General features: G+C 36.2%; 1 protein-coding gene across 6 annotated transcripts in view; it reads left to right on the top strand.

The window, feature by feature from the left end:
• Window positions 1-25,453, top strand: part of Unc-115a (actin binding LIM protein Uncoordinated 115a) — a 30,711-nt gene that overhangs the window by 782 nt on the left and 4,476 nt on the right. For 2 of the 6 annotated variants that reach the window (XM_018540966.1, XM_018540964.1), the window contains exons 1-11: window positions 6,610-6,709; window positions 15,612-15,772; window positions 15,890-16,055; window positions 16,956-17,187; window positions 17,674-17,992; window positions 20,568-20,751; window positions 21,029-21,288; window positions 21,394-21,655; window positions 21,838-21,921; window positions 24,614-24,711; window positions 24,864-24,933. In XM_018540966.1, coding sequence (XP_018396468.1) covers window positions 6,610-6,709; window positions 15,612-15,772; window positions 15,890-16,055; window positions 16,956-17,187; window positions 17,674-17,992; window positions 20,568-20,751; window positions 21,029-21,288; window positions 21,394-21,655; window positions 21,838-21,921; window positions 24,614-24,711; window positions 24,864-24,933 — 1,936 coding nt within the window. Of the gene's footprint in view, window positions 1-6,609; window positions 6,710-15,611; window positions 15,773-15,889; window positions 16,056-16,955; window positions 17,188-17,673; window positions 17,993-19,626; window positions 19,699-20,567; window positions 20,752-21,028; window positions 21,289-21,393; window positions 21,656-21,837; window positions 21,922-23,359; window positions 23,461-24,613; window positions 24,712-24,863; window positions 24,934-25,453 lie in introns of those variants that run through there. The other 4 variants (XM_018540965.1, XM_018540963.1, XM_018540968.1 and 1 more) reach the window with 3 other exon arrangements.

Genomic DNA, 25,453 nt, shown 5'->3' with positions numbered 1-25,453 from the left:
TCTCTCTCTCTCTCTCTCTCTCTCACTCACTCCCTGTCTTCCTTCCATGCGTGGGTTCGCTCTCCCCCCCCTTCCTCCCTCCCTCCCTCTCTGCCTTCGTCCTCTTTTTCTCGTTTTGCATAGGTATCGTATTTTACGCGATGCACTCGTCCGCAGAATTTTATACATCGTTCGATCCTGATCGCTCTCGATCCTCTCTCTCTTTTTTTTTTTTCCCCTACCTTTCTAGCGACTCGCATCTTTTCCAACTCACGTTCCTATCTTTTTGCGAGAGGAAAAAAAAAAAACGATTCTTTTACCGCTTTTTTAAAAATAATCAAATTTCTCGATTAATACGCGATTCTAGATTGATGTAGATTAATTGTTAATCTTGGTTTAATTTACGTTTCGTCTTTTTCTAGTTCTAAGAATAGAAAGGATAAAGAGAGTAAATTTAGCCGAGATTTAAAGGTAATCCGCATTGGTAGAAATGGACGATTCGCTCGGTCTTCCTGGTTGCCTTTTATCTTGATTTTTCTTGGAACACATTATTTCGTTTTAGAGCCGTAAAATTAGTGCTGAATCAAAAATATAACCCAGAGTATATAAAGCTTATGCAAAACGTTATTTAATTATATCCTATCTTGGAACAAGTTATGATGACCAGAAGATCGAAAGTAGCCCTTGCCACGCGTTAACTCGTGCAATCAGGACGTCAAGAATTATACGTTTAAATTGTAGCAGCCAAAATATCGAGATTATCGCCGTATCGGTTAATTGGCACGTCGAAGATGAATTACAATCCGAATGACGCAAAACGCCACTTGGGTCTTTCTCAGCTCCGGGTGTCTTCATCGTTTCGATCCGATCGTCCACCTTTGTGTGCTATAAATAAAAGTATATACCACACGCGCTGAAAGTTGCATAGGAATGTGTCGTGCCTTTGACAATCGAACACCGGCACGTGCCTCGTGAATAGGCGTTGCTAATGGCACTGAATTAAAGTTGAAATAAACTCGGATAACGCTTTCGCCGGGAAACCGCAGTTAATTTACTACCCACTCAGTCGTCAAGCTCCGTCGTGCAAGAGTCACGCTTTTATTTCCCTGGGACGGAGGGTATCGATTGGAGAAATCGTAAGGGCGAAACAGTGAACCGTCCCCGCGATGACGTGTGATTCCGTGAAAGCGGGCGATGTAATCAGTGAATCGCAAGTTCGATCCTTACCGTTCATATATACCACATATATCGTTCTAATTGTAAAGCTTATTTTTCGTTGCCGCATCAAACGGATGCTAGAACTTTTTTTTTCGCTTTCGTCAAATATCATATACATGTATACATATATTTATTTCCACTTTGAGTTCTGAAAGTGCAATACTAGTTTCAGCTGGAAAACAGACCTTTCAGAGAAGAGGACTACATTAATTTAGAGATCTATGAAAGAAGGGAGGAGAGTCTCGTAAGGCCGGAATCAGACTGCGCATTGAAGATTGGGATTGAAGATTGAAAGATTGGATTTTGGCTAATCAAAGTAATAGGAATTAAAATTTCTTTTTCCTCTCTCATTTGTCAAATTTCAATTTTTAATCGTCAATCTCAATTTTCAATGCGTAGTCTGATTCCGGCCTAAGGCTTGTTCTTTTTGCCTGCACTGCCTGAAGTGGTGCACACAATGCAATAAGTTGAAGTGAAACAGATATATAAGTTTGTTGCACTAGTTGAGCAAAAAGAACAGGCCTATAATCTCGCCTAGTACACAACACTGGGCTGGAACTGACAACCTGGTGAGAGAGTCACAGAAGAGTTCTTTATTATCCATATAGATGATGTTTAAGAACTTACGTGATCCTATCCACACTTAACACTATTATTACTGTTACATGCTCTCTAAATTCTTTGGAGCGGAATCTCCCTCTAAACTCTCTAAAGAATAAACATATTAAGCCGGTCTTAAAAAAGAGTGGCTAAATTTCTCAGCCTTTAAGAGTGAGATTTTATACTTTTTAGAGTGACAATCTAAAATTTTAGAATAGGTGTTAATACATTATTAATGTATTGCATATATAGTAATAAAGAAATAATAAATGCGTTAAGAGAACGAACGATAGAATGACAATCTAAAATTTTAGAATATGTTAATACATTATATTAATGTATTGTATATATTAATAAAGAAATAATGAATGCATTAAGAGAACGGACGATAGAATTGAATGTCGGTGAAATCAAGATTGTATTGTTATTTTGATACTAATTTTTCTTACTCAATCAGATGTTTCCAAAACAAATTAGATTATAGAAAAAAAATGCTACTCTTTTTTTAAAAAAATAATTTATTCTTAGCGCTTTATTTCAAACCAAATCTTTGCTACATCGTTGATTCAGCTTAAATTTATATATTATCCTCTTTTGATGTATACATTTTTAAATTCCATTAGAAACATTGTATTATCTTATTGCGTAAAAATAAAAGATCGATAATAATTTATTAACAAATCAATATTAGAGTTACTTTTTAGTACAGTTATTCTTTTTTTTTTTTTTATTAATGTTTTTTCTCTAAATCTTTTTGGTTTTCAATTGTATCCTCTACAGAGCTTTTCCTTCGATTTCCAATACCGCGACACAACGACGCGGATTCATCCGCACGATTTGTTACGCGGCACGGAACGAGTCCATCCGAACGAGCTTCTCGCTCGCGCGAATTATTCGCGATCGCAATTATAGCAGGACCGGTTGTCTACGAAGGAGCCGGCGACCCCGACGAGACGCCAGCGAACTGCACATAATTCGCTCGCTGCAATTGTGCATCTCCCGTCCACCCACGCGGCCGTTGCATTACGCGTGGTGTCCCACGCGGACAACGCGAACTCTCCTCGCGCGCGTATTCCGTCGTCTCTCTTTCACCTTGCAAGAGGATTTTAGGAGCTTTGCTGGAACTGGAACTGCTAGAATTATAATGCGACGAGTAAATCGGCACTGACTTTTTCTGTGTCGTGCTGGATGCAGATATTGAAAAATTAATTAAAAATACGTAATCATCGAAAATTTCATTCAAAAATAATTACAAAGCATAGAACTTTCCTATAGAACTAACGAGAAAGGTGTCGGTTGTAGAACTGTAATAAGTAACTAGCTCGAGGTTTATCATATATGTAATTTAAAAACGTAATCTCAAGAATTTATATACACTTTTTTTGAATATATGTATACATAGAAGACGACATTTGGAGAAAGTTTTCACACGGAAAGTATAAACTTCTAGTCCCAGTGACTTTTTGCGGAGACTATACACCTATATATATATATATTCTTAAATGTCAACAGAATGCATGACCACCTCAGAATAACACATTGGTTCAATTTATTTTTCAATAATTAGCGATCACTACAAATCTTTCGTATCGAATAGTCGTCTATACTATATACGTAGCATGTGCATTCAGCTTGTTATTCGTGTCTTCGTGACGATCATATTACGACAGTACGACGGATCGTAACCCCGATCCGCGACATTACGTGGCCGTCGATCTCGCAATGTATATACCTTACGTTTACGCGAAGACTTTACACGTGAGGCAGCCATTTCACGCACGAGGAGGCGTTTACATAATAGATCAGTCAACGACGGAGCGCGTAAAGTCGGATCAATGATCGACACGTGATATTGATCCTCTTCTCGGTTTCTATTGACGGGGACAGTCGGGAGGAGAGTCCCTCGGAGATTCCCATTTTAATGTCGGGCGCGTTTTACACGAAAAGCCACTGATCGATACGTATTCCCCAAACCGTATCCTAGAGATGCTGCCTGCATCTCTTGAGGGCGAATTCCCCTCGACGAAGACTCCTAATTGGCATCGACGGAAACGTCCGACGCACGAAAGCGTTGCGGAACTCGTTTAATTCTTGTACCGAATTTCTCGTAAATTACAATTCTGCTTCTGTGGAGAATTGTAATCAGAATAAAAAAGTATTACACCACTATTATATATGCAATCAATTTTAAGTAATAATGTTCGAAATATCATTAAGGCCCGATTTTTCATTATCTGGTTAACTTGTGGTTAAGCTTAACCTGATGTTTTATCCAATGGGCTTCATCTATGGTGATGTCATGGATAAAGCTCATTGGGTGAAACATCAGGTTAAGCTTAACCACAAGTTAACCAGATAATGAAAAATCGGGCCTAAATGCGACAACTTTTTAGTCAAAGTGATATTTTAGTAAAAGTAGAATCTTGTTGGACAAGATATATAAAAATAATAATCGTCATTTTAGTCTGGAATCGTATGTGGTTCTTTAGTAGGTACAGTCTCGAAGAAATCAGATTATCCAGTAGAAAGGGCGCTCGTTTCCTGTACGCATCCTGGATCAATATTTCAGGCGCTTATTGGTGCATGTGATGCACATCGTGCACAGACTTACGCCGTTCTTTGACACGCTCTTGGGAGATACAACACGACTCCGAAGTTGTACAATATTTGCAATATAATGCTTACTCAGTAGCTTAGATAAAATTACAAACAGCGGTTACCTGGGTTTTTTTTCCACACGGATTTAAAAGTTTTGGCGACACGAAACTAGTTTCGTCGGTGCAGTGTCTATCGTCATTTTATTTTTTATATCGAAAAGTTTTTGCAAAGAATCTCACTTGTTTCACTTTGGAACGATTTTGGATATCTGATTTGATTCTAATTATTATAAGATATTTTGTTTTACTGCAAAACTGTAAAGTCTAATCCGTCTTACATGTTCTTAATTGAAGAGTAACATATTCTTTATTCCTCACTTATTAATCATATCACCCTGTTATGCGAAACTAGTTTAAGTTGACAGAATTAGGGCACCGCGTGTGTATATGATGATAAAATTGTGACAAGCGAGCGCACTGGACACTTTCCCAGTTAACTGGATTAAAGCCTCATGGCTTATGCAATAATTCCATTTATAAATTCCTCTTAAATATAACTTCCAGTCGGATAATGCCTTTAATAATATTATCTGATTTTTTGCTTTGTAAAATTACATTTCTAACGTAACTTCAGATTTTCCGATCAAAGAAAGTAAATTTTAGAGTAAAATGTATTTAAAAATTTATAGAGCAAAAACTTCAAGATATTTTATTCATCTTTCTCAGCTAACTGGATTAAAGCTTTATGTAATAATTCCATTTAAAAGTATCCTTATAATAGCTTTTATATCTGAATGCCGTTAATATTATTATCCGAGCTTTCGCCTTTTACAAAAAGTATAATAATTGCACTTTTAATATATACTTAAGATATTCCTGGAAAAGAAAATTTTGGAGTAAAAAATTTTGTGAACTTCAAAATATTTATATATTATTTATATTAATATTTAAAATACATCTTAAAAGAATTTAGTTAGATTTTGGAAATTTGGAAATCATTTTATATTATTATTGAAATAATTATGTATGGAACGCTTAAACTAGTTGCCAGAATGTTAAAACTTTTTGCAGCATTATTTATCAAGCTTGAGTTTTACATAATTATCTTGATGATTCGATAAAATTATCTTTTTCAAATCAGTATCTATATATGTAGATATGCTTAAATTTTTAGATGTTTTAGCAAAATCGTTCTTGCTGTATGGTACACTTGAACATCTTTATTTCTAAACATTCGTAATGCATGCATCTGTGTACAAGCTAAATAAAAAGTTCAATCTGCCGACTTGGAAACATATTTTTCTAATTCTCTTGGGGTATTTGCGAATGTGATCGCTTGCAAATTTACGTTAAGCACAGATTACCGGGAGGCAAGGTGGTAGGAAAAAGGAAACGGCAAAAGTACAAAGCGCAGAGTGAAGAGGTGCGAAGTCGTCTCACAGGGGATTAGGCTTTCAGGGCGGAGTCGACCGTGAAAGTGAACATTATCTGCGCCGACTGTACCGGTTGACAATCGGGACTCGGCGAGACACGAATCTCATACCGGCCAGTAACTGGTCGGCACTGTTGGCAGTCGACAATCGGCAGTCGCAGCGACCGTATCGGCCCGCGTATTGTGATCGACTGATTGTATTACGTCAAAGTTTCTTGCACCGTACACTTCGAAATTCAGGCGGTGTTCGTATCAAGTATATTAAATAGAAACGAGCTAAGATTTTTACCTTCTGGAAAACAGAATTAGCTGTGTTATTACATATTGACGCCCTATATTCAGCAAACAACGTGATCACCTTCGACGATATCTCGATTATCTATCGAAGATGCTACATTACTTGACATTAGGTTCATAACGATATCGTATATACGGGGGTGTAATATACAGCAAACAAAATAGTCAGTCTAAAAACGTCAATGTCGAAATTGTTTTTAGCAAAATCTTCAGGTTTGACCTATCAAGACATAGGTGTTGGTTGGCTGACAGTTCCCTCACTAACGAGTTCCATTTGAGTGAGCTCAACGACAGATTTGGGATCTGCTCCTCGCGCAACTATACTTCAAGCTGCACCTCGGCCGGTGACGAATCGTGCACCGATCGTCTAAGCTGCTCGGGCGTTATCTTATCTTAACATCGCACGGAAACGACAAGAAGGAGAGGCGCGTGTGCCGGCGCGGCTCGTGTCCCTGAAAGTTACGCAACGTAGACAGCAGAGACACGATGAAGTCGAAGACGAGCGAGAGCTTGATAGCGAGTGAAAGCAAGGCGGAGTTCAAGAAAGACGTTGCCGACCAGCACAAGCAGAAATCGTTGAAGAAAGGTAAAACAAAAAATGTTGACTGCTCCGAAAAAGTCGTTTCCTTATAGCTCCTGACGTGACGAACGAGCCGCTCTTTTCACTTTACGTCAATCTGCCTTCGTCCGTGATATGACAATACCAAAGTGCAATTGATTTCGCAACGATGAGCCATTATATACTGTTATTTGCCGTTATTTCTGAAGATCCCGCAATGAAGTTTAAATGAATCAGCGGCGTTCAATGGCACGTAACTCCTGAATCTCCTGCAATATCATTATCTTTTAATTTGGTGATCATTCCTCATTACCACTATCTCGTTGTGCCTGTTTGCATAATATTGTATAAATAGGAAAAATTGGTAGATAAATTGGCCCACAGGACCATAATACACTGAATGAAGCGTACGATCGAGATATTTATGTTGTATCAGTATTCATTAATCTTCAAAATCCATTAGCACTATCATCGGCGCGGTAAACGCATTAACTATCAATAAACGTGTTAATTAAACGTGAAATAATTACGACTACTGTTACGTATATACTGAAATATAGATCTTGTTTTTTGTCCTGCTGTATTCGCGAAATTGGAACCATGTCGGGCTGAGATGAGATCTCTGTCTCGAGACGAGAAATTCGACTCGCGATAATCCGTTTCGCCAGCCGGTACAGTATTTTACGACATCCACCGGTCGTCCGGTCCCGTCTTATCAACTTGCCTCACGACTGGTTTAATGTATATCGCGGCGACACGATGCGAAAGTACCTCGTGTGATACCACCGCGCGAGCTATACGGTATCCACGAGATCCGGCAATATTTGCATATTACGACGCCCGCCTCTCAGCCAAGGAATATCTCTCCGTCACGATTTTCGTCGCTCGTGACGAGGCGAATCTGAGGAACGTGACACGGCGCCTCACGGCCGAGAGGACATTTTTAACCGTCCTGATTCTCCGACGAGGAAAATGCATTCCTCAGCGCGCAAGAAACGCCAATCGGCGAATCCCGGTTTGGGTCTCACTTACCTGCTATACATTTATGGTCGACCGCGATAGTATTGTCTAATCTAGACCCAGTAGACCATTTTCTCGCGATATTATCTGTTGTCTTACCTGAGGACGCATTCTACAAGTCACTCACATTTGATGACTCGTTCTCAAATTTAACATATTGCGTATAAATCACGTATGAATTTCTAATTGAAACGCCGCGAAAGAATTTGTCACGATTATTGTGAAATGCTGTGCCCTAGAGAGATGTTTAAGAACGCGAGGTATCCGTTTCCCGTTGATATTATATTGTTGACATACAGTTAAGTTAGCAAGCTAATGCCCATTTCCAATAATGCAGTTTAACTTTAATCTCGGTTCAATTTATTCTTGGTCTTTTTCTAGCTCTAAAAATTAGAAAAAGATAAATAGTAAGTTAAACCGAGATTAAAGTTAATTGGCCGTCTTTAGGCCTTTATTTAAATCATTGTTTGAAATTCTAACGGTCCTACAAATATTGTAATTTCAAAGTTAATCTATTGGTGGAAATTAAAGTTAAACAGTAAAACGGTTTACGAGGAATTTTTTGCGTCATTCAGGATATAATAATTGCGTTCTATCGTGCTGTCGACAATAAAAGTCGTACGTATACATCGTGAATGTAATACATTTTGTAATTTAGTTACCCCCACACTCGTTGTGGGATACTAATTACTGTCTTCATGCATTATTAAGTGATCGTCGGTCAATTGTCATACAATGAACATGAACCGATATATATATATATATATATATATATTCTGCACGTTGCATCATGTAAACACAATCGGCTTTTGCCAGCATAACGCAATAACATTTTGTATGCCATGTCCAACCAACCTTGAATTGTATGGTATAAAATTGATTGGATAAAAATTGAATTTACAATATAAGAAATTTGATGTTGATTTTTACGTATATTTCTGAACGATTATTTTTATCATCAATAAGAAATAATTTATGACTTATGAGGTTGGACGTCATCTATTTTTTATATGATATTAATTAATTAATATTTCGAGAATATACTTTACATCACTCAACAGTTAGTTCTGCTGTTGGGTCTTAGACGTGTATTCTTTTTTAGTAGTTTTAATTTTTATCAAGTATTTTATTGAATTAGTCTATACATATCTCTAAAGTATTATAGTATTGTAATTTATATACATAAAATTATTGTTGTATATGGTCGAATGCGAAATTAGTTGACACACGAAATATTGTTGAATTAGTAAGATATTTTTTATGCAAAACAAGAATAACACTAAGAAACTACGATCATGATGATAAGAACTAACCGCAAAAGCCATAGTTATCGTTACCTGCTTGATAATCATCTCTGTAATATACATACTTTTTTTTTATCATAAACTCTCATTCTCGGAGAATGCGTTATCGAAAAGTGACGATTATCCGAATATGATACAACGTGTATAGAAAGTGATTAAGTGATTATTCAACACGTGCATCTACGAATTATTAATTTCTGATCGCATCTCATGCGTTACATCAGTTGTTTGTTATCGCAGGATAATTGAAGTGCAGCAGTTTAACACACTTTCATTAGAGCGAGTTTAAACAGCGACGATAATCAAATTTTTAATATCTCGTTCGTAAATGATCCGCTTATAAAAGGCGATATTTTCAAGATAGAAACTGTCATTTGTTAAAATTAAACAATTATACTGGTCGAGAGAAAAGATACTTGAATTGAACTTTTATTACCTGAATTTTTAGATGTAAAACAGATTTTAACAAAGCATAGGGCAAATAGAAAAAGGAAACGGTATAGTTCAGCCCGTTTTAATAGAAAGGAGAGCGGTTAAAAATTTATTTGCTGACATAGCAGTTCTGCAGATGTTCTTCTGTCGAGTGCATGCTGGTGCGAATTTCAGCGAAATCCAACACGTACTCTGCCGTTATATATCACGCTGTACGAGCATTATCTTTAAGTTATGTAGTGTAATATAAAACACCTATTGTGTGCAATACGGTTTAAACGGAAATTCGATCACGTTCTTTCGAGTTAATCGCAATGTTTGTTTCGTCTAGATAATAAAACACTTCATCAGCTTCGAAGTACGATATTCAGATTGCCGAACAAGTGAAAAATATCGAATATTATTTCGTCACTTAGGGTTCGTTAAATTTTGATGAGAGAAAAATAACGTACAATAGTCATAAATATTGTCCGGTACAATTCGGGGGCATCTCGTTTTTAAATACAAATCGCTTCTTGGAGATACACTTTTAGAGACGCCTAGATATTTTCCGTGTGATTCATTATGAACTTCCTTCGTGTTGTCAGCGTTCCAAATTTTCCTTCAGACAAATTAACCTGACCTAATATACATTCTAAGAATTTACGGTGATATATAATGAAATGAGCTGCTCGAAATTGCCTCTTTCCATAATGTGTCTAAGTTGAAAAGTGAAAAGGGAAAATGTGTAGCTATGCAAGTAGCAATAACCACACATCAATGATTATCTTATATTTCTCTTTTTAAGAAAATTCCCCATTTCTGAATTTTCTACTAATAATTAACGTACGAATACTTTGCGTGTAGCAAATAAACACCGAAGGACTCGCAAGAAAATGACGTGACGTTGCGAAAAAAAGCTTTCAATAACAGTGGAAATTTTCTCGATTTATATAAACCATAACAAAAGTTGCATGATAGCGCGGAGGAAAAATAAGAAACGATTAGATACGTTCGACAGATAATCGTCGCACAGTCGATTAGTATTCGATATTATGACCTAGAGAGTGCAACGAGAGAGATCAGGGCAGTCCAGGGTCGTCGTGTTTGACCCCACTTTGCCACATCCTATTTAGACCACTTATGAATCATATTAACATACCACCTTCGTGCACGGTATCTATGTAGAGTGGTCTGGCGATAAGTGACGGGACCTTATTCTTCAATTAATTTCGATTTTGTTGATTTTCTCCTGACAACTGCAATCTGAGGATATAAATCACTGAAGTATCCGATCGCCGGGATGCGTCGCGGATATAAAAGTCGCGTTGAATAGAAACATGGTCGGTCGTCTATCGGGTCTCGTCCAGTGGACAGTTCGTGCGGCAAAAACTGATTGTTCTGCGCACGCCCGTGTGACACGGCGTCTTTTTAACGCCAAAGTAATCCTAATATTGAATTACTAATTAGCAACGTAATCGGGATACGCGTACGTCATGACTCAGAGTTTCTGCTGCAGTCAAACATATAATTCGCACGAACCATGTATTCCCGCAACTGTTGTATCATGTAAGGCTGCAATCAGACTATTCAGGGCTGCCATAAGTCAGGGAAATGTCAGAGAATTGAAAAAAAAAATGCGTCAGGGAAGTCAGGAAAAGTCGGAGATTTAGCACACTTGTCAGGGAAAATGAAATAGCTGTAAATAAATTTATATTTATTGCCTTGTGCTTCTATGATTGGTTTGGACTACCTTTTTTTTTTTGGAATTCGTTTCTTGAAAAAAAAGAAACACTGCAATAATAAATAAATAAATAAGGTAAAGGACTCTATTATAAAATATAAATTAATAGACTAAAAAGACAAATTAAGAGTCAAATATTAAAATTTCTTTAATCGCGTAGAGTCAAGAAATAAAATAATATAAAAGCGACAATAATTTCGAAGATATAAAAAAAATATATAAATATACCTATATAACAAGAATAGACTTTTACAAAATATTGCAAAACATTGCAAAATATGTATTATTCAAAGTCAGGAAAAATCTCAAAGTTTTGTCAGTAAATCAGGGAAGTGTCAGGAAATTTTACGATTAAAAATTCGTGGCAATCCTGCTATCTTAAAAATTGAAATTTCACCAATGGACAAAGGAATTTTAGCTCCTACTATTTTGATTGGTTTTAATCTTTCAATCTTCAATGCGTAGCCTGATTCCGGCCTAAAAATCTGGAATTTATGCACCGTTGAATCTATCGTGTTAAATTTAACCTAATTTAAGTTGCCATTGCTTACACTCAATGTATCGTCAATTTATACTAAAATAATAATGCCTAAATTGGTTAAATTTGATTATAATGCCAAATTCAACCATTGTTTTAGTATAAAGTAACGATATATCGAGTAGCAATTTAAATGTAAAATTTAACATTTACAGATTTCACAGCGTACTTTAATCAAATTGTAATTACTGAAAGCATTGGGAACAAATAAAAAATCGAGAAAATGTTTTATCAAATTCTCTCAGTTTTTTTCGTTGAATAAACTCAGTTATAGGCGGTATACACAGCTTTATTTTAGGCGTGTGCTGCACGTGACATCGACACATTGTTATCGCGCGCGATTGACGGGACGGACGATAAATTCCGTTATCACTCGCTCGCGGCCGAGCTGGGCCTATCGACCTGTCGTTTTCTTTTTTCTGGCGCGATAGATTTTTCGCCCCAGTTGAAGCGTGCCGTAAATTAATACGACATGCGACGCGCAGACGAGGGTGTGTCACTTCATGGACGAGTGGCCCCGTTCGATTAAACGCGAGCTCGCGTCATGAGTTTCGATTCTATTCGAGCTCTTCCTGCTTCAGCGAGGAGCAGAGAGAAAGCAGCGTTCGCGGCACGTATTGTCGTATAAACCGGAAATGTTGAGTCTAACACGTACAATCTGTTTAAAGAATTTTTTTTTGAGGAATTATTTTCGCTTCGTGCCCGTTTAACTGTTTTGTATTGTCGTGTCGCTATGTAATTGTAAAATTGCTATTTCTCGCTACTATACGCGGACATTGTCTGGCGGGTTCTGTAAGAGTCTCGGAAGTGTCATTTCTGAAGCAGAAGACCTCGACAATTCCTCACAAAAAGCGGATGCGTTTAGCTTGGCCTGCCTACGTGCAAGGATTCTGTCGACTTTAACTCTCATGCGACGATCCGGTGACGTCAAACGTATGAAGAGAGCTGTGATGTCATCGTATATTTTTAAGGCACAGGAGATCTATGGTCTTCACCTCCCGGCTTTGTGATGTCATGCGCGTTTCCATCTTTTTCAGCCGTTGATTTATTTAAATGCTAGCGGCATTTATTTTCGTTTCATTGAATTCGCGTGAAATTCTCATGAAGTGAAATTGTTACCTAAGAGAACACATTTCGCGCGTGATTTATGCTGGAGTATGACTTGACATTTGCAACATGAACGAAAAGGAGAGTTTTAATGCAACGGAAGCGTTAAAATTTATGAAAATTCGGAAAGAAATTCCTCAATTTATATCAGTCGTAATTATTTTTTGCAAATTAAATTTTCGCTTTCTATATTGAAATCGATATTACATCCAAAAATAGAATACAGGAGACGTACTTAGTTAAAGGCTTAATTCTTTTCAGTGTCTTAATTTCATTTTATTAATTACTCCGGAAACACAGTTGTTCTTTTCGACAGATAAAAATTGACCGCGTTCCCGGCATCCGCTGCGGAATTCGCGGTTGACGAGCAATTAGTACATCGCACTCTCTACATTCGCACGAGAATGAAAAAATTCCGTTTCGCGCCGACGACAGGACCGAATAGAGAGAGATGCATGTGCAGGATTCCTGCATACTTTCTTTTTTCCATGCACACATCATTAAAGTCGAAATAAGCGCGGCCTTTCCACGAAACAGCTGGACTCGGTGCGGCAAACAGAAGTAGATTATTAGTTCTGCCATTCTAAATATTGATTGTGCCATGAGCGAACATATCGCTCCCTTTGCGCATCTCATGTGATCCGGCCACGCGCGTAACGGTACTTGTACAGATACATATGCTATAATTTATCGTGGAGCGCGTTCAAAACAACCGATAACTCAATAAAGGCGTCACATTCATCGCGCCTCCTCATAGTTTAATCGTCGAACGATCGAGCTGGGTAAGCACTCGTTTCCAGCATGGGGTTTTTCATTCATATACGCTCGTCAAAACACGCGGTCATTTTTTTCTCCCTTTTATTTAATTATTCTTGTGACACGTGAACTTCCGCAACGCACGGGATGACGGAAGCGAGAACATTCAGTTCACCGCGTAACAATTTATATGTAATAAGATCGTGCAAATTTACGTCGCTGTGGCAGAATAAATTATGTTGCTCGTATTCGGTTGAAACGTTCATTAATCATTATTCACGTAATGAAACAATGAAGAATAGTGTAACGATAACGTAATGAAGAAAACGTGTTACGTGCGGACGCGAAGTGCCCCGATTAGGTTCCGAAATCAAACGACTAATGAATAATGCATCCACGTTATTCGTACGTACATACATATTCGTGTCGAAACACATCGTGTTCATGTTTGACGTGTTAGCTTCGATCGATCGCGATATTAATTCGCGACGCGTACAAATCGCAATGACAAAGTCGTTCACGTGGCAGGTGTAAAAAAAAATTGTTTTAGTAAATTAATTGCTGTAAAAAAAAAAGAGAGAGGAAAATGCGAAGAATCTTTTTAGCAGCATCTAATGATTATTATTAGTACAAATTAGTTCGGTCCGTTTTTTGTGTTCAAAAATGCATTTGCTTCAAAACAAAATTAATGAACAGATCAATTAAAGTATTGTCCATCGCTGGCTACTACTTTTTCTCAACTCTCAGGCAATTTTCGAATTCAGTCTCGAAAAAATGACTCGTCCTCGGAGGCGATCATCTTTTGGAAAATGGACCGAACTAATTTGTTACTCCCAATAAAAAGAATATAAGATAGAAAAAAATATATACGTGAGTACAGACCTTTTTATGTGTTTAAAGTTGTAAAGTCGATTTAAGAATTTTCATTTAATGTCCATAAGTAAATTAAATCTAATGATGTATAAATATAATAAATATATTGCTCTTTTTTGCTACTTAAGTTTATTAAGTTGTGTATACAGCAGATGAGGGATATTAACAATTAATAAGTAATGATTTGATTAGTTATTTTTAAATGTTTCTCATTTAAAAAAAGAATTTAAAGTCTAAATTTTCATTTCAAAATGACTTCAAGAGTTTACTATCACGTGCAGTCTGAGATAATTCAACTGTCCTTAATCTGCCATTTAGCTTTACGATCAAAGCTATCTCAGATCCGAACATCGGTTTGTTGAGACTCGGATTATTCTGGATCTAAAACTGTTCTGATGGAAAACTCTATTATAAAACGCGCGGATAATCCTTCGGAACGCGAGCATCATAATGCATCCTTTCAGCTGACGACAGGTGCATTACGTAACTGCTAAAAGTTAACGTACGCTCCATAGAGAGCGGATGGCCACCACGTGGAGTGGGAGATACAGATACGAGTCGCCATTGTTGACGTAAACACACTCAAAGAAATATCGAATGATCGGCACGCACGAGAAGGTGCATGACTCATACGGTGTCTTCTCGTTATTTTTAGCTGACGTCCTCGTGTATACTTGTCTACACTTGAAAAGGTTCACACCGTTAACAATATTTTAACACGTCCGCCCAACAAGTTTTATTTATCTGATCATGCATGTAGGATAAGATTTTTATTATAAGTATGTATAATATACATATATAATGACAAAATTTCACTGTAAAACTATATTCTCGTAAATATTGTATTTTTTATACTTTACTTTATTATTTATTTAAATTATTTAAAATTTAGAGATGATATTTATTCTTTATAAATTATATTTTATAAATAAATAGATTTCTAATACTATAAAATGTGTCGAAACACACACACCATATGTTTTTTAATGAGATAATGTTTTGCAAAATAACAGCTATTTAATTATTCTTAATTATTTCGTTATAAAACGGTGGAAATTTCGTTATGCTCGCGAATCAATTACGATATTAAATGTCGAATAGATTACGAGTTTGGAATGGGAAGTTAATAATCCGTGATAAAGCATTTTATAAAAGGAAAACGCTCTCTTGTTTCAGGTAAAACGTTTTGTCAGTCTTGTAAGAAGAAGTGCAGTGGGGAAGTACTGCGGGTGCAGGATAAATACTTTCACATAGGGTGTTTCAAGTGTGCTCAGTGCAACGCCAGCTTGGCACAGGGTGGCTTCTTTGCACGTGAGGGTTCTTATTATTGCACTAAGGTGAGTCACATTTTATCTTTAATATTATTATATAAGAGATTTTTTTTAATGTAATGAGAAAGTCTTGTTAGAGGAAAAATGAAGAATTTAATACGTTTTTGTTATTCTGTTTATTAGGACTATCGAGAGCGTTGGGGTACACGTTGTGCTGGTTGCGGGGAGTATGTGGAGGGTGATGTGGTGACAGCTGGCGAGAAGCATGCATTTCATCCAAATTGTTTCCATTGCCAAAGATGTCGGCAACCGTTGCTGGGACAGGGAACAAAAGTGTCCCTTGTTCAAGGTACGCGTTGATGAAACAATTATTTACGATTCATTGAGGATTAAATTGAGGCAGAATTCCATCTACACAGCTTTGTTCAGCTCATACTGATTGTTGACATAACACGACATTCCTTACACGAAAATACCGACAAACGCACGAAAGATTCACTAATTGAAATTGCCAACAATTTCTATCAATTGCGGATCACGATGCGTACTGAATTATTGCGTAACCAAAGTGTCTCTTTGGTGCAGCTTTCACAATTAGCGTAGTAGTCAATCTGTTAGAGCAAATTGCCACTTGGGCTTATCGTTACTCCACCGTTACAAGGCCGCGCGTCTACTATATACATACGTATGTCCTTGTGACAATTATGCGGCCAAAGGTAAAAATCCGGCATGACGTGCATCCCTTTACTGTGTACTATAACGGTGCGACTCACTCATTTCTAAGAAATTAAGGCCGATTGAACGTTATGAATAAATTGCGCTGGATTTCACATCCAGTCCCTCATCAAGAAAATGGTTTTAAAAAAATGAAAGTGAATTCCGTCCGTATAATTTACGAAATGCTAATTGAAATAATTCATTATAGATAATTAAAGAAAATGTTATTTTTATCAGCTTTTATCCATATCAAATACATTCTATATTTTTTCGAACCGAATTATTTTGAATTTTTATTTTAATTATTTCTATTAATAAAGTAATAATATCAAATGTTGTATAATTTTTGTAATACAGTCAACATAGTAGAACTAAATGATCTCGAAGCAGTTTTTGCAAGTGAAAATATTGCAATAATAAATGAAACTGAATAACAATTTCACAAAACACAGACAATTGGACACGCAGTACAAAGGTTAATGATAACGTTACCGGGTCTCATTAATCTTTATTAATTATACATTATTCGTAGGTCAAGCGTTGTGTCACCGATGTGTCGGTATCCCGGTTCGCGAGGCCTCCACGCCGATTGGCAATAGCGCCGGTACCAAAGGTGGCGGACACGCTGACCCTGGTGCTTGCGCCGGTTGTGGAAACCAATTGAGGGAAGGTCAGGCATTGGTCGCACTCGATCGTCAATGGCATGTCTGGTGCTTTAAATGTCATAGCTGCGATACTGTGCTCCACGGCGAATATATGGGAAAGTGAGTTACGCATTGATCCAAATCTATTCCTTGCATCTTAATTATCTACAGGAATATTAATCAGGAGACGCGTGTGAAATAGGTATATTTTTTATTAGTACATCTGTTTCACGAAAGAGACACTATACCGGCTTCCCTTACACAGGAGAATATTATTATAGCTTTAGAAATAAAATGTTCCTTTTAAATAAATTGATGTTATCGACAAATGCAAATATTGGAGAAAATTATATTATATATTGCTCTAAAAATGTGATAGCTTCTTTATGATCTTAGGATTGAAATTCGATAGTTATAGGGTTGGAAAAATATAAAATTTTTTTTAGAGAAAATAAAATTCTTCAACAAATATTTAATAAATGCAGTTTTTAAATTTATTTATTAAATAAAAAAATCTTTTCAGACTAACATAAGAATGGATGAAAAAGATGGGATTTAAATTTTAAATGACGCGTGAACCGTAACCATTGAATTTTTTTCCGACAGAGACGGCGTGCCTTACTGCGAGAAGGATTACCAAAAGCAATTTGGAGTAAAGTGCGCCTATTGCAACCGTTATATTAGCGGCAAGGTCTTGCAGGCCGGCGACAACCATCATTTCCATCCAACCTGTGCGCGCTGCACGAAATGTGGCGATCCGTTCGGCGATGGAGAGGAAATGTATCTGCAGGGTGCTGCCATATGGCACCCACGCTGCGGCCCAGGACCTACCGGACCCAATGGCATCGTAAACGGACACGGCGACGCTCATACACCGCAGCATCGGGAATCGGAGCGAATTTCCAGCAGCGCTTCAGAGATGCAGGTAAGTCCGGTTGCGTTCTCGCGTTCGGTGTGATTCGCTGTTTAGTCGTATTTATTCTGTACATTCATGTATTTATAATTAATTTAAGCTATTGCAGAAGCTTGTTTATTTTTACTCAATTTAACTACGAAAATTCTAACGAAGCAATTGTAACATCTTGATGTTTAATTGTTTTACTAGGTATATTTCCGTACATAATCATCGATTATTATCGAATTAACATATCTAAAAAGATAACATTTTATTTTATTTCACGTTATATTCTTGTTACGTTTGATTTGCTTATTGTGAATAAAGCTGTATACACGACGTTTGTATTTTATATAACATTACAGCAATTATTGGATTCATATAAGATAATTGTATGTAACAACAAAAGAAGCAAGCTTTCATTTTATGGACTAATGCGAAGGATAATTTACATTAATGGAGGTCATTTGTGTCTTAAAACAAATCATATGCGCGTATAATATTGTCTATGTACAGGCCATTTTTAAATAATTGCATCTTTTAAATGATAGATTTACACAAATCACTAAGAACGACAACGTTTGAAAAAATATCAAGGATTAAGATATCAGGGTACAATTTAAATAATGGATAATTTAAATAAAACAATATATTTTTTTAGTATCGATGATATATTATATTTAGCGACAGAAATACGTGATCGTTAAAGCGACACTTACATATATCAAACGGTGAATAGAAATAGCATTGCGTTCCAGAGCGTTCTAAAATAATACATCGTGTCTAATTTTGTTTCCTTCCTGATCCAAAGAGTATAGAACAAACTCTACTATAACTCTATATTCTTTTTAAACTATTTTTCAAACGTAACTGTTCTGTGTTATTTATGTAAAATCCATCGCATTTGAGAAAGGTTTATTCGAAAAATTAAAAGAATTACAGTGAATTAAATATATACCATTTTTTAAATGAAGGGGTCAAGAGTTCAACATCGTATGATTCAATAGTTAAATTCAATAATATTTTGATGGTTTTAAGTATTATTAGAAATTGTGTAATATCTATGTTATGTTAGAAAATAAAAGAAATGCATGCTGCTGTTTATGTCTAGCACTTGCATTATTCGACTTAGCTGCATTACATATATTAAGTATTCGTCTGCATAATTAAATTTATCAATTGTATTATAAAGAAAGCGAAGTGTTTCACATATGTTAAATATTTCCCTGAAAGTTGCTCTATGATTTTCTATTATCGTAATATGTAATATATGAATATATAATATACGAGACTGAATGTAACATATGAGACTCTCTGTATTAAAAATTTGTATTTCAAATCTTATAGACCCTTTCACGAAACACTTTGTCATTCGACGTATATTCTTGTATGTTTTTAGTATAGTAGTCTATATAGCAACAATACAGAACTGAACACCTCGAATCCAATAAACATTAATTGTTTCGTCAGCTTTGTGTATAGCTTGATTTTTGCCTCAGAGAATCAGCTGGCTTGTCACTTTACCGTTCTTTCGTCTTACGCACGCCTCGATGTAGGAAACAACCGAAACATAAAAACATATTATCATATTTCATTTTTATTAAGTTTTTATTATTGCTTTTCTTAATCGTTGTTTACTTTTTCCGCACGGTCATTATGTATAGTTTTCATTGCGGTCACGCACGCCAAGCCTGAACGGATCGCTGTGCAGCCCTTACAGCAGCCTAAGTCGCAAGGTATGCCATATGTCACTTAGCACAGCACACTCTCGACAAGTATTTCTGGTATCACTTCTCCCGTTACCACTTCTCGGCGATGCGTGCTCTCGCTCTGTTAGGTACTTGCGGCTCTATTTCGATTTTTATCGATCCGACAAATAGAAAAATGAAAACTATCGAGACATTGTTCGGATTGTGTGCTCTTGTTAAGCTAATATAAGATATTTTTACTAGCAAAACAAGATGATTTTAAAAATCTATTGCGTTACTTATCATTTTAGTTTAAGGTAAATGTACTAGTTAATGAACATGAACCAATGTTGGACAAACTAATATAACATTTCAAATATAAAACTTTTGATGGTATGTACGATTCTAAATTAATTCGCAATTAAATTTTTATAAACAACAAATTTATTTAGAGTTATACATATCATTGAAAGCTTAGTATTTACAATTTTGTACCACTTTGTCCAACAAATTGAGTCATATCTATTAACTGTCTACTAACTGGTACACTTACTGGTACCTTAATGATTCTGTCGTTTTCTAGAGTATATAAATATAATGTAAACAAAGAAAGAAATTTAATATATTAAAAAAAATTTTTGGGATTTCTCAAATATGTTAATATAAATGCTTTCTTGACAGAGCGTTGCTCGTTTTGCATGATTTTTTTCTTCTATACAAAGTGCGTCAATAACTCGAATATACAAGAATGTTAGTTCCTTTTAAAAAGACTGAGTTTTGAATATAAATTAATTTTTTATTTTTAAAAGACTTAATTTATCCAATTTTTCTTATGCACTTTGTATAATTGATAGTAATATTCAGACGGAAAATGCAAGCTACATCACATGCGTGATAAAATACATTGATTGCCTCAGTATTATCCCGCACGAACTGGAAGCCCCGGCCTGATCCTGCGTGAATACGGACGACCGGCGGAAGATGTATCTAGGATTTATACTTACTCGTATTTGACTGAAACGCCCAGTCAAGGATATCTGAGACGTCCGATACAGCCGTACGATAAACCCCCCACTAGCCCGCATTTCCACAGACCTAGCTGTAAGTTTTCTTTAAATAATTTATTAGATATTAATAGGATTATATAAATTAGATATTAATAAAATTACAAAAATAGTTATATATACACAATTCTACAACAATTAAATATAGTAATTCCGTTGACATCTTGAGTATCAGGGACAAAAATTTTATAATTTGTATAGTTTTTATATCAATTTTTTAAAAATATTGAATTTTTGATGAAATATTTAAAAAAAAGAATTTGTTTTAAATTTTAAAACTTTTAATGCTATATATCGTTTGTTTTGCTGCACAGCATCTCGTTCGATAAGAAGCAGCGGTGGACGCAGCAGCAGATCGGGAATGAGAGCTTTGGTCGACGCGTTAAGCGACACCCGACCGAAATCGCCAGCAAGCCAGGTGGATAATGATGAGCCGATAGAATTAGCGCATTATCCAGACGCCATGAAACCACCCCCAGGGGCTCAACCACCAATCGAGAGAGACGATTTCCCCGCTCCGCCGTATCCTTACACTGATCCTGAAAGACGTAGACGATGGTCCGACACTTATAAGGTATTATCTTATATTTAATCTACGAAATGATATAACATTACTTTTTCCATTAATATTTTAATGATACTGAACAGTGAATTAACGTTTCAATCTTTTTTAATTCAGGGAGTACCTGCATCCGACGACGAGGATGAAGTGGATAACAAAACATATATCAAGGAGGCGGAGCAAAAATTGAAAAAGGAGCAGGACGAATTGAGCAAGATCGACACGGGGATAGCTAAGGTATTCCTTCAAGATCGCGAAAAAGATCGAGAGAATTTGAGACATAGAGCTGCGAACGTTGATCCTAGAAATGCTTCGAGGACACCGTCTGCCGCCAGAGAGCCAACGTATCGATTGCGCTATGAGAGTCCAGTTGGTGCATGTGAGTTACAACAACTAACTTCGTATTTTTAATGTTTAGACTTAAATTATTTAGCTTGTCTCATTCTATTTAATATCTTGAGAAGAGGACATATTGCTCTTAAATTTAAATTTGAAAACGTATGGACAGTGTCATTTAATATACATTTATGTAAAAGATAATTCGAAAAACATTTTGTGCAGCACCTTCACGAAATATCGATCATGCACGGCCTTGGGAGGATGACGATGGCTTCAGCTACAGATCCAGCGGTCCTAGCTACAACGGTAAGTTTTTGATCATCACGCGACACCACGTATTTGTTTCATTAACATAAGTAACGATCATCTCATACATGTCCACACGTTCGCACATGACACTAACATACCACTCTACCGTTTAAAGTAACATGGATTAGAGAACACTGTGAGTCTCGATAGAGCGGGGTTTCCCAGGGCGGGCGGTCGTAAATGGTCCCATTTTGTCGATAAAAAAAGAAACGTTTGCTTTATGGAGTACGACCGAATTGGCCAATGCAAACCAAAGGGGTGGGTTTCATGCTAATTAACAAACGGTGATAACAGTACGTGACACTTGAAGGCAGGATTTTAAGTGGCGTGTGTAGCACCAAAAAACCATACACTGGACGCCCAATTAATACAACAGGTGATGTATTCTGCCTATGCATGTTGTCGTCCCTTACTTCGATGTGCTTGCCTTATCATTTTTTTTTTTTTTCATCGAACTGCGAACGGCGCATCTACCAATACCTCGAAATAACGGGCAATTAAATCGCCATTGCGATCTTTAGATCTGGAAATCGTTTCTCGAGGTAATTGATCCTGTTCTACATATATCTTGCATGATACTTGGGACCACGAAATTCATTATACACGGACACATTGTTCCAATGCACATCACTCTCATTTCCGTGGCACAATAGTACTTTTAGATAGAATTTAAACTGAACTTCAAATTGAACTTAAAATATCTATTTTTTCTCTCTGTCATATCTTTTTTTTAATCTCTTCTGTATGCTTTGGTAAGATTTAAATCGCTTTCGTAATTATTCTATTTAAATTTAATTAAAATTATTACAGATGACATTTATTATAGATGATTATTTTTAATTTCTTATTGTTATATTTGCAATATGAACAATTTTTATGTTAAAATGCTTTTTTAAGAAGAGTTAGTTTTCAGATATTTGTTTGAAATCTTATTTACAATATTGGAAGATAATTTGGCAACGCGAATAGTTTTGTTTTTTTTACGCATGATAATTATTTCTTTTATGCACCGCACATCTTTGCTTTCTGACAGATATACAGAATTCTGCTTTATGGTATCTTCCAATGTTGAGTCACTAGTTAATTTTAGAACGCTAATATGGAACGTTTGTCAACTAATCCAATTTTGTGTAAAAAGATTGCTGTTATGAATTATTTTAATAAGAGAATCGTAATCAATACTATTTAAATTAACTGGCTAATTACAACTTTTATTAATTACGTATCGAAAAATTTAACGACAGAATCTTTCTGATTATATCTTTGTAAAAGTTATGAAGAAATCTGTCTCCCAAAATCGCTAATAATTTCAAGTTAGCGTTCTAGATTTAATAGGACACGGTATGTTAGTCACACGATGCTATTACCTGTCGTCTACTATCATTGTGTCTCTATTTGTGTTTTTGTGTTTGTGTTGTGTTTGCGTGGGCGGCAGTTGGGAGGTCATCGGCGCGCTCCCCGGCTCCTAGAAACTATCCACCCCTTGGTACTCAACGCGCCTTCACTCTTCCAAACGCCACTAGACACTATCATTCGGTGAGTCCGAAAACTTTCCAATTCGCCCGCCGTTGGTCCCAAGTCAAATCAAATCCATTTTTAAGTTTCATTTGTAAATTTTCCCACTCACCAGTTCAATTTTTCTATATATTTTTAAAAAATTCAGTATTATGATAATATCACCTAATTATTTTTACGTGATTAAGAACTACAAATTATGCACGTGTAAATTAGGCATGTAAAATGTTATTTACTGATGAAGAATTCATCAACTGTCTTGATATTGGAACAACGATCATCTTAAATTGAGATTTTTGATAAGAATAATTTATCTGCAATTTTTTTATTTATAATTTTAGATGCATCCCATACAGTGTATAATAATATATTGAACCACATATATTTTTGTCTGCGTTTTTAGTAAGAAAGGAAAGCTTTTGACTTGTCATCACGGCGGGCGCGCTTACGAGAAGAGTATTGTACTTACACGCAGGTGCTGGCTTTTTATGTATCTATTTTTTTTTTAAATCGCGAATATATATATTGCCTCATACACTCTATTTAATGAGAGTGTACGCTTTGTGCACTCGAAATCTATCGGATATCTTTAAGCGCCATTTGCCGATGGGAATGCGATATATTTGAAATTATTATTATTATTATTATTATTATTATTATTATTATTATTATTATTACAGATATCCTTTGTTACACGCGATGAAATTTAAGACGATTAGATTCTGTAGGATAGATTTAATAACACGATTGATGCATACTTTTTCCTAGATATTTATTCTAAAGATGTATATTTTTATTTTATTACTAATTACATAAAAGATTATATGTATATATAAAATACAAGTACAGAAAAATTGAACACTGTAATAGAAATATATCGCATGTATATCGACGGATATCTGTCTTTTTAAATCTATTCGGATCCATGAGAAACATTATAGAAAATGCGATGTTCCAAGTATATCATTGTTGAGGCGCAGAGATAGGGGGAAATCCCTTAACATTGGTTGATCTTGGGGACATATAAGGGAGCGACATGGCTCCGGGTAGAGTTAACGAATACAAAAAAAATCTGGCAAGCGAACGTGGGGCATTCGTATGGGAGATTGAGCGAATTGAAATCACCGCTGATACTAATCAGTAACACCTGTCGATTGACTGATTTGCAAACCAGTTGTGAGCTCCCTTCGGCACATCCCGAAGCCGGGGTACGGTCTGGCACCGCGAAGTCACACCTTCTCCTCGACCGGCGGTTCCGTGTCTGCTCTCCCTGTAAGTCTTGCACCGCAAGTCACAGTCGGCGATGCGACGTGCACCGCGCTGATAGTGCAATAATACGTATATAGAAGAAGTATACATAGAGTCAACTCCGCGGCAGCCGAGCGGAACACGCCTCTCTAAGATAACGCTTTTCTGTCGTCTAGGGCGACTATTCGTTCAGCGGGATGGGCGACAAGACGCACAGCACTGATTTCTCGTCTGGCAAGTCGGACAGTGAGTAAAACGAGAGGGATCGACCTACGCCGGTCCTCTGCACAGACTAGTTCTCTCTCACCTATTTCCATCACGCTTCTCAAGCTTGACGCGCTCGCAAATTAGACAGTTGGTGGTTATGCAGTGCTATCGTGAATCTATCGAGGATTTCTTTCAGCCTCGAACTAAAATTGCACTAAACAACACTGATTTAAGACGTTTTGATACGTCTGGCAGAACAGAACTCCTTAGGTTCAATCTGCAGTATCTTGATGATAAAAATTTTATATATATTTAGCATTTCTCTTTGTTTTTTGTATTAAGTCTTTTGGTCTCTCTAATTTAAAATTAATTTTAATAATTTTAATAAAGTTTGCTTAAAATTAACTGAAATTTAATTTACAAAGAATTGTGTCTATATAATTCAGAAATTACTGTGTTGATAATTTTTATAACGAATTTAGCTTTTACGAGAGTTTATATTTTTAAAAAGATACATGGTTCCCGAGACATTTCAAGATTTTACGCATTGTCTCGTCAC

The sequence above is a fragment of the Cyphomyrmex costatus genome, unplaced genomic scaffold, assembly GCF_001594065.2.
Source record: "Cyphomyrmex costatus isolate MS0001 unplaced genomic scaffold, Ccosl1.0 scaffold273, whole genome shotgun sequence".
NCBI lineage: Eukaryota > Metazoa > Arthropoda > Insecta > Hymenoptera > Formicidae > Cyphomyrmex > Cyphomyrmex costatus.
Note: the sequence above shows the minus strand (reverse complement) of the source record. Positions and strands in the feature narration are given on the sequence as shown.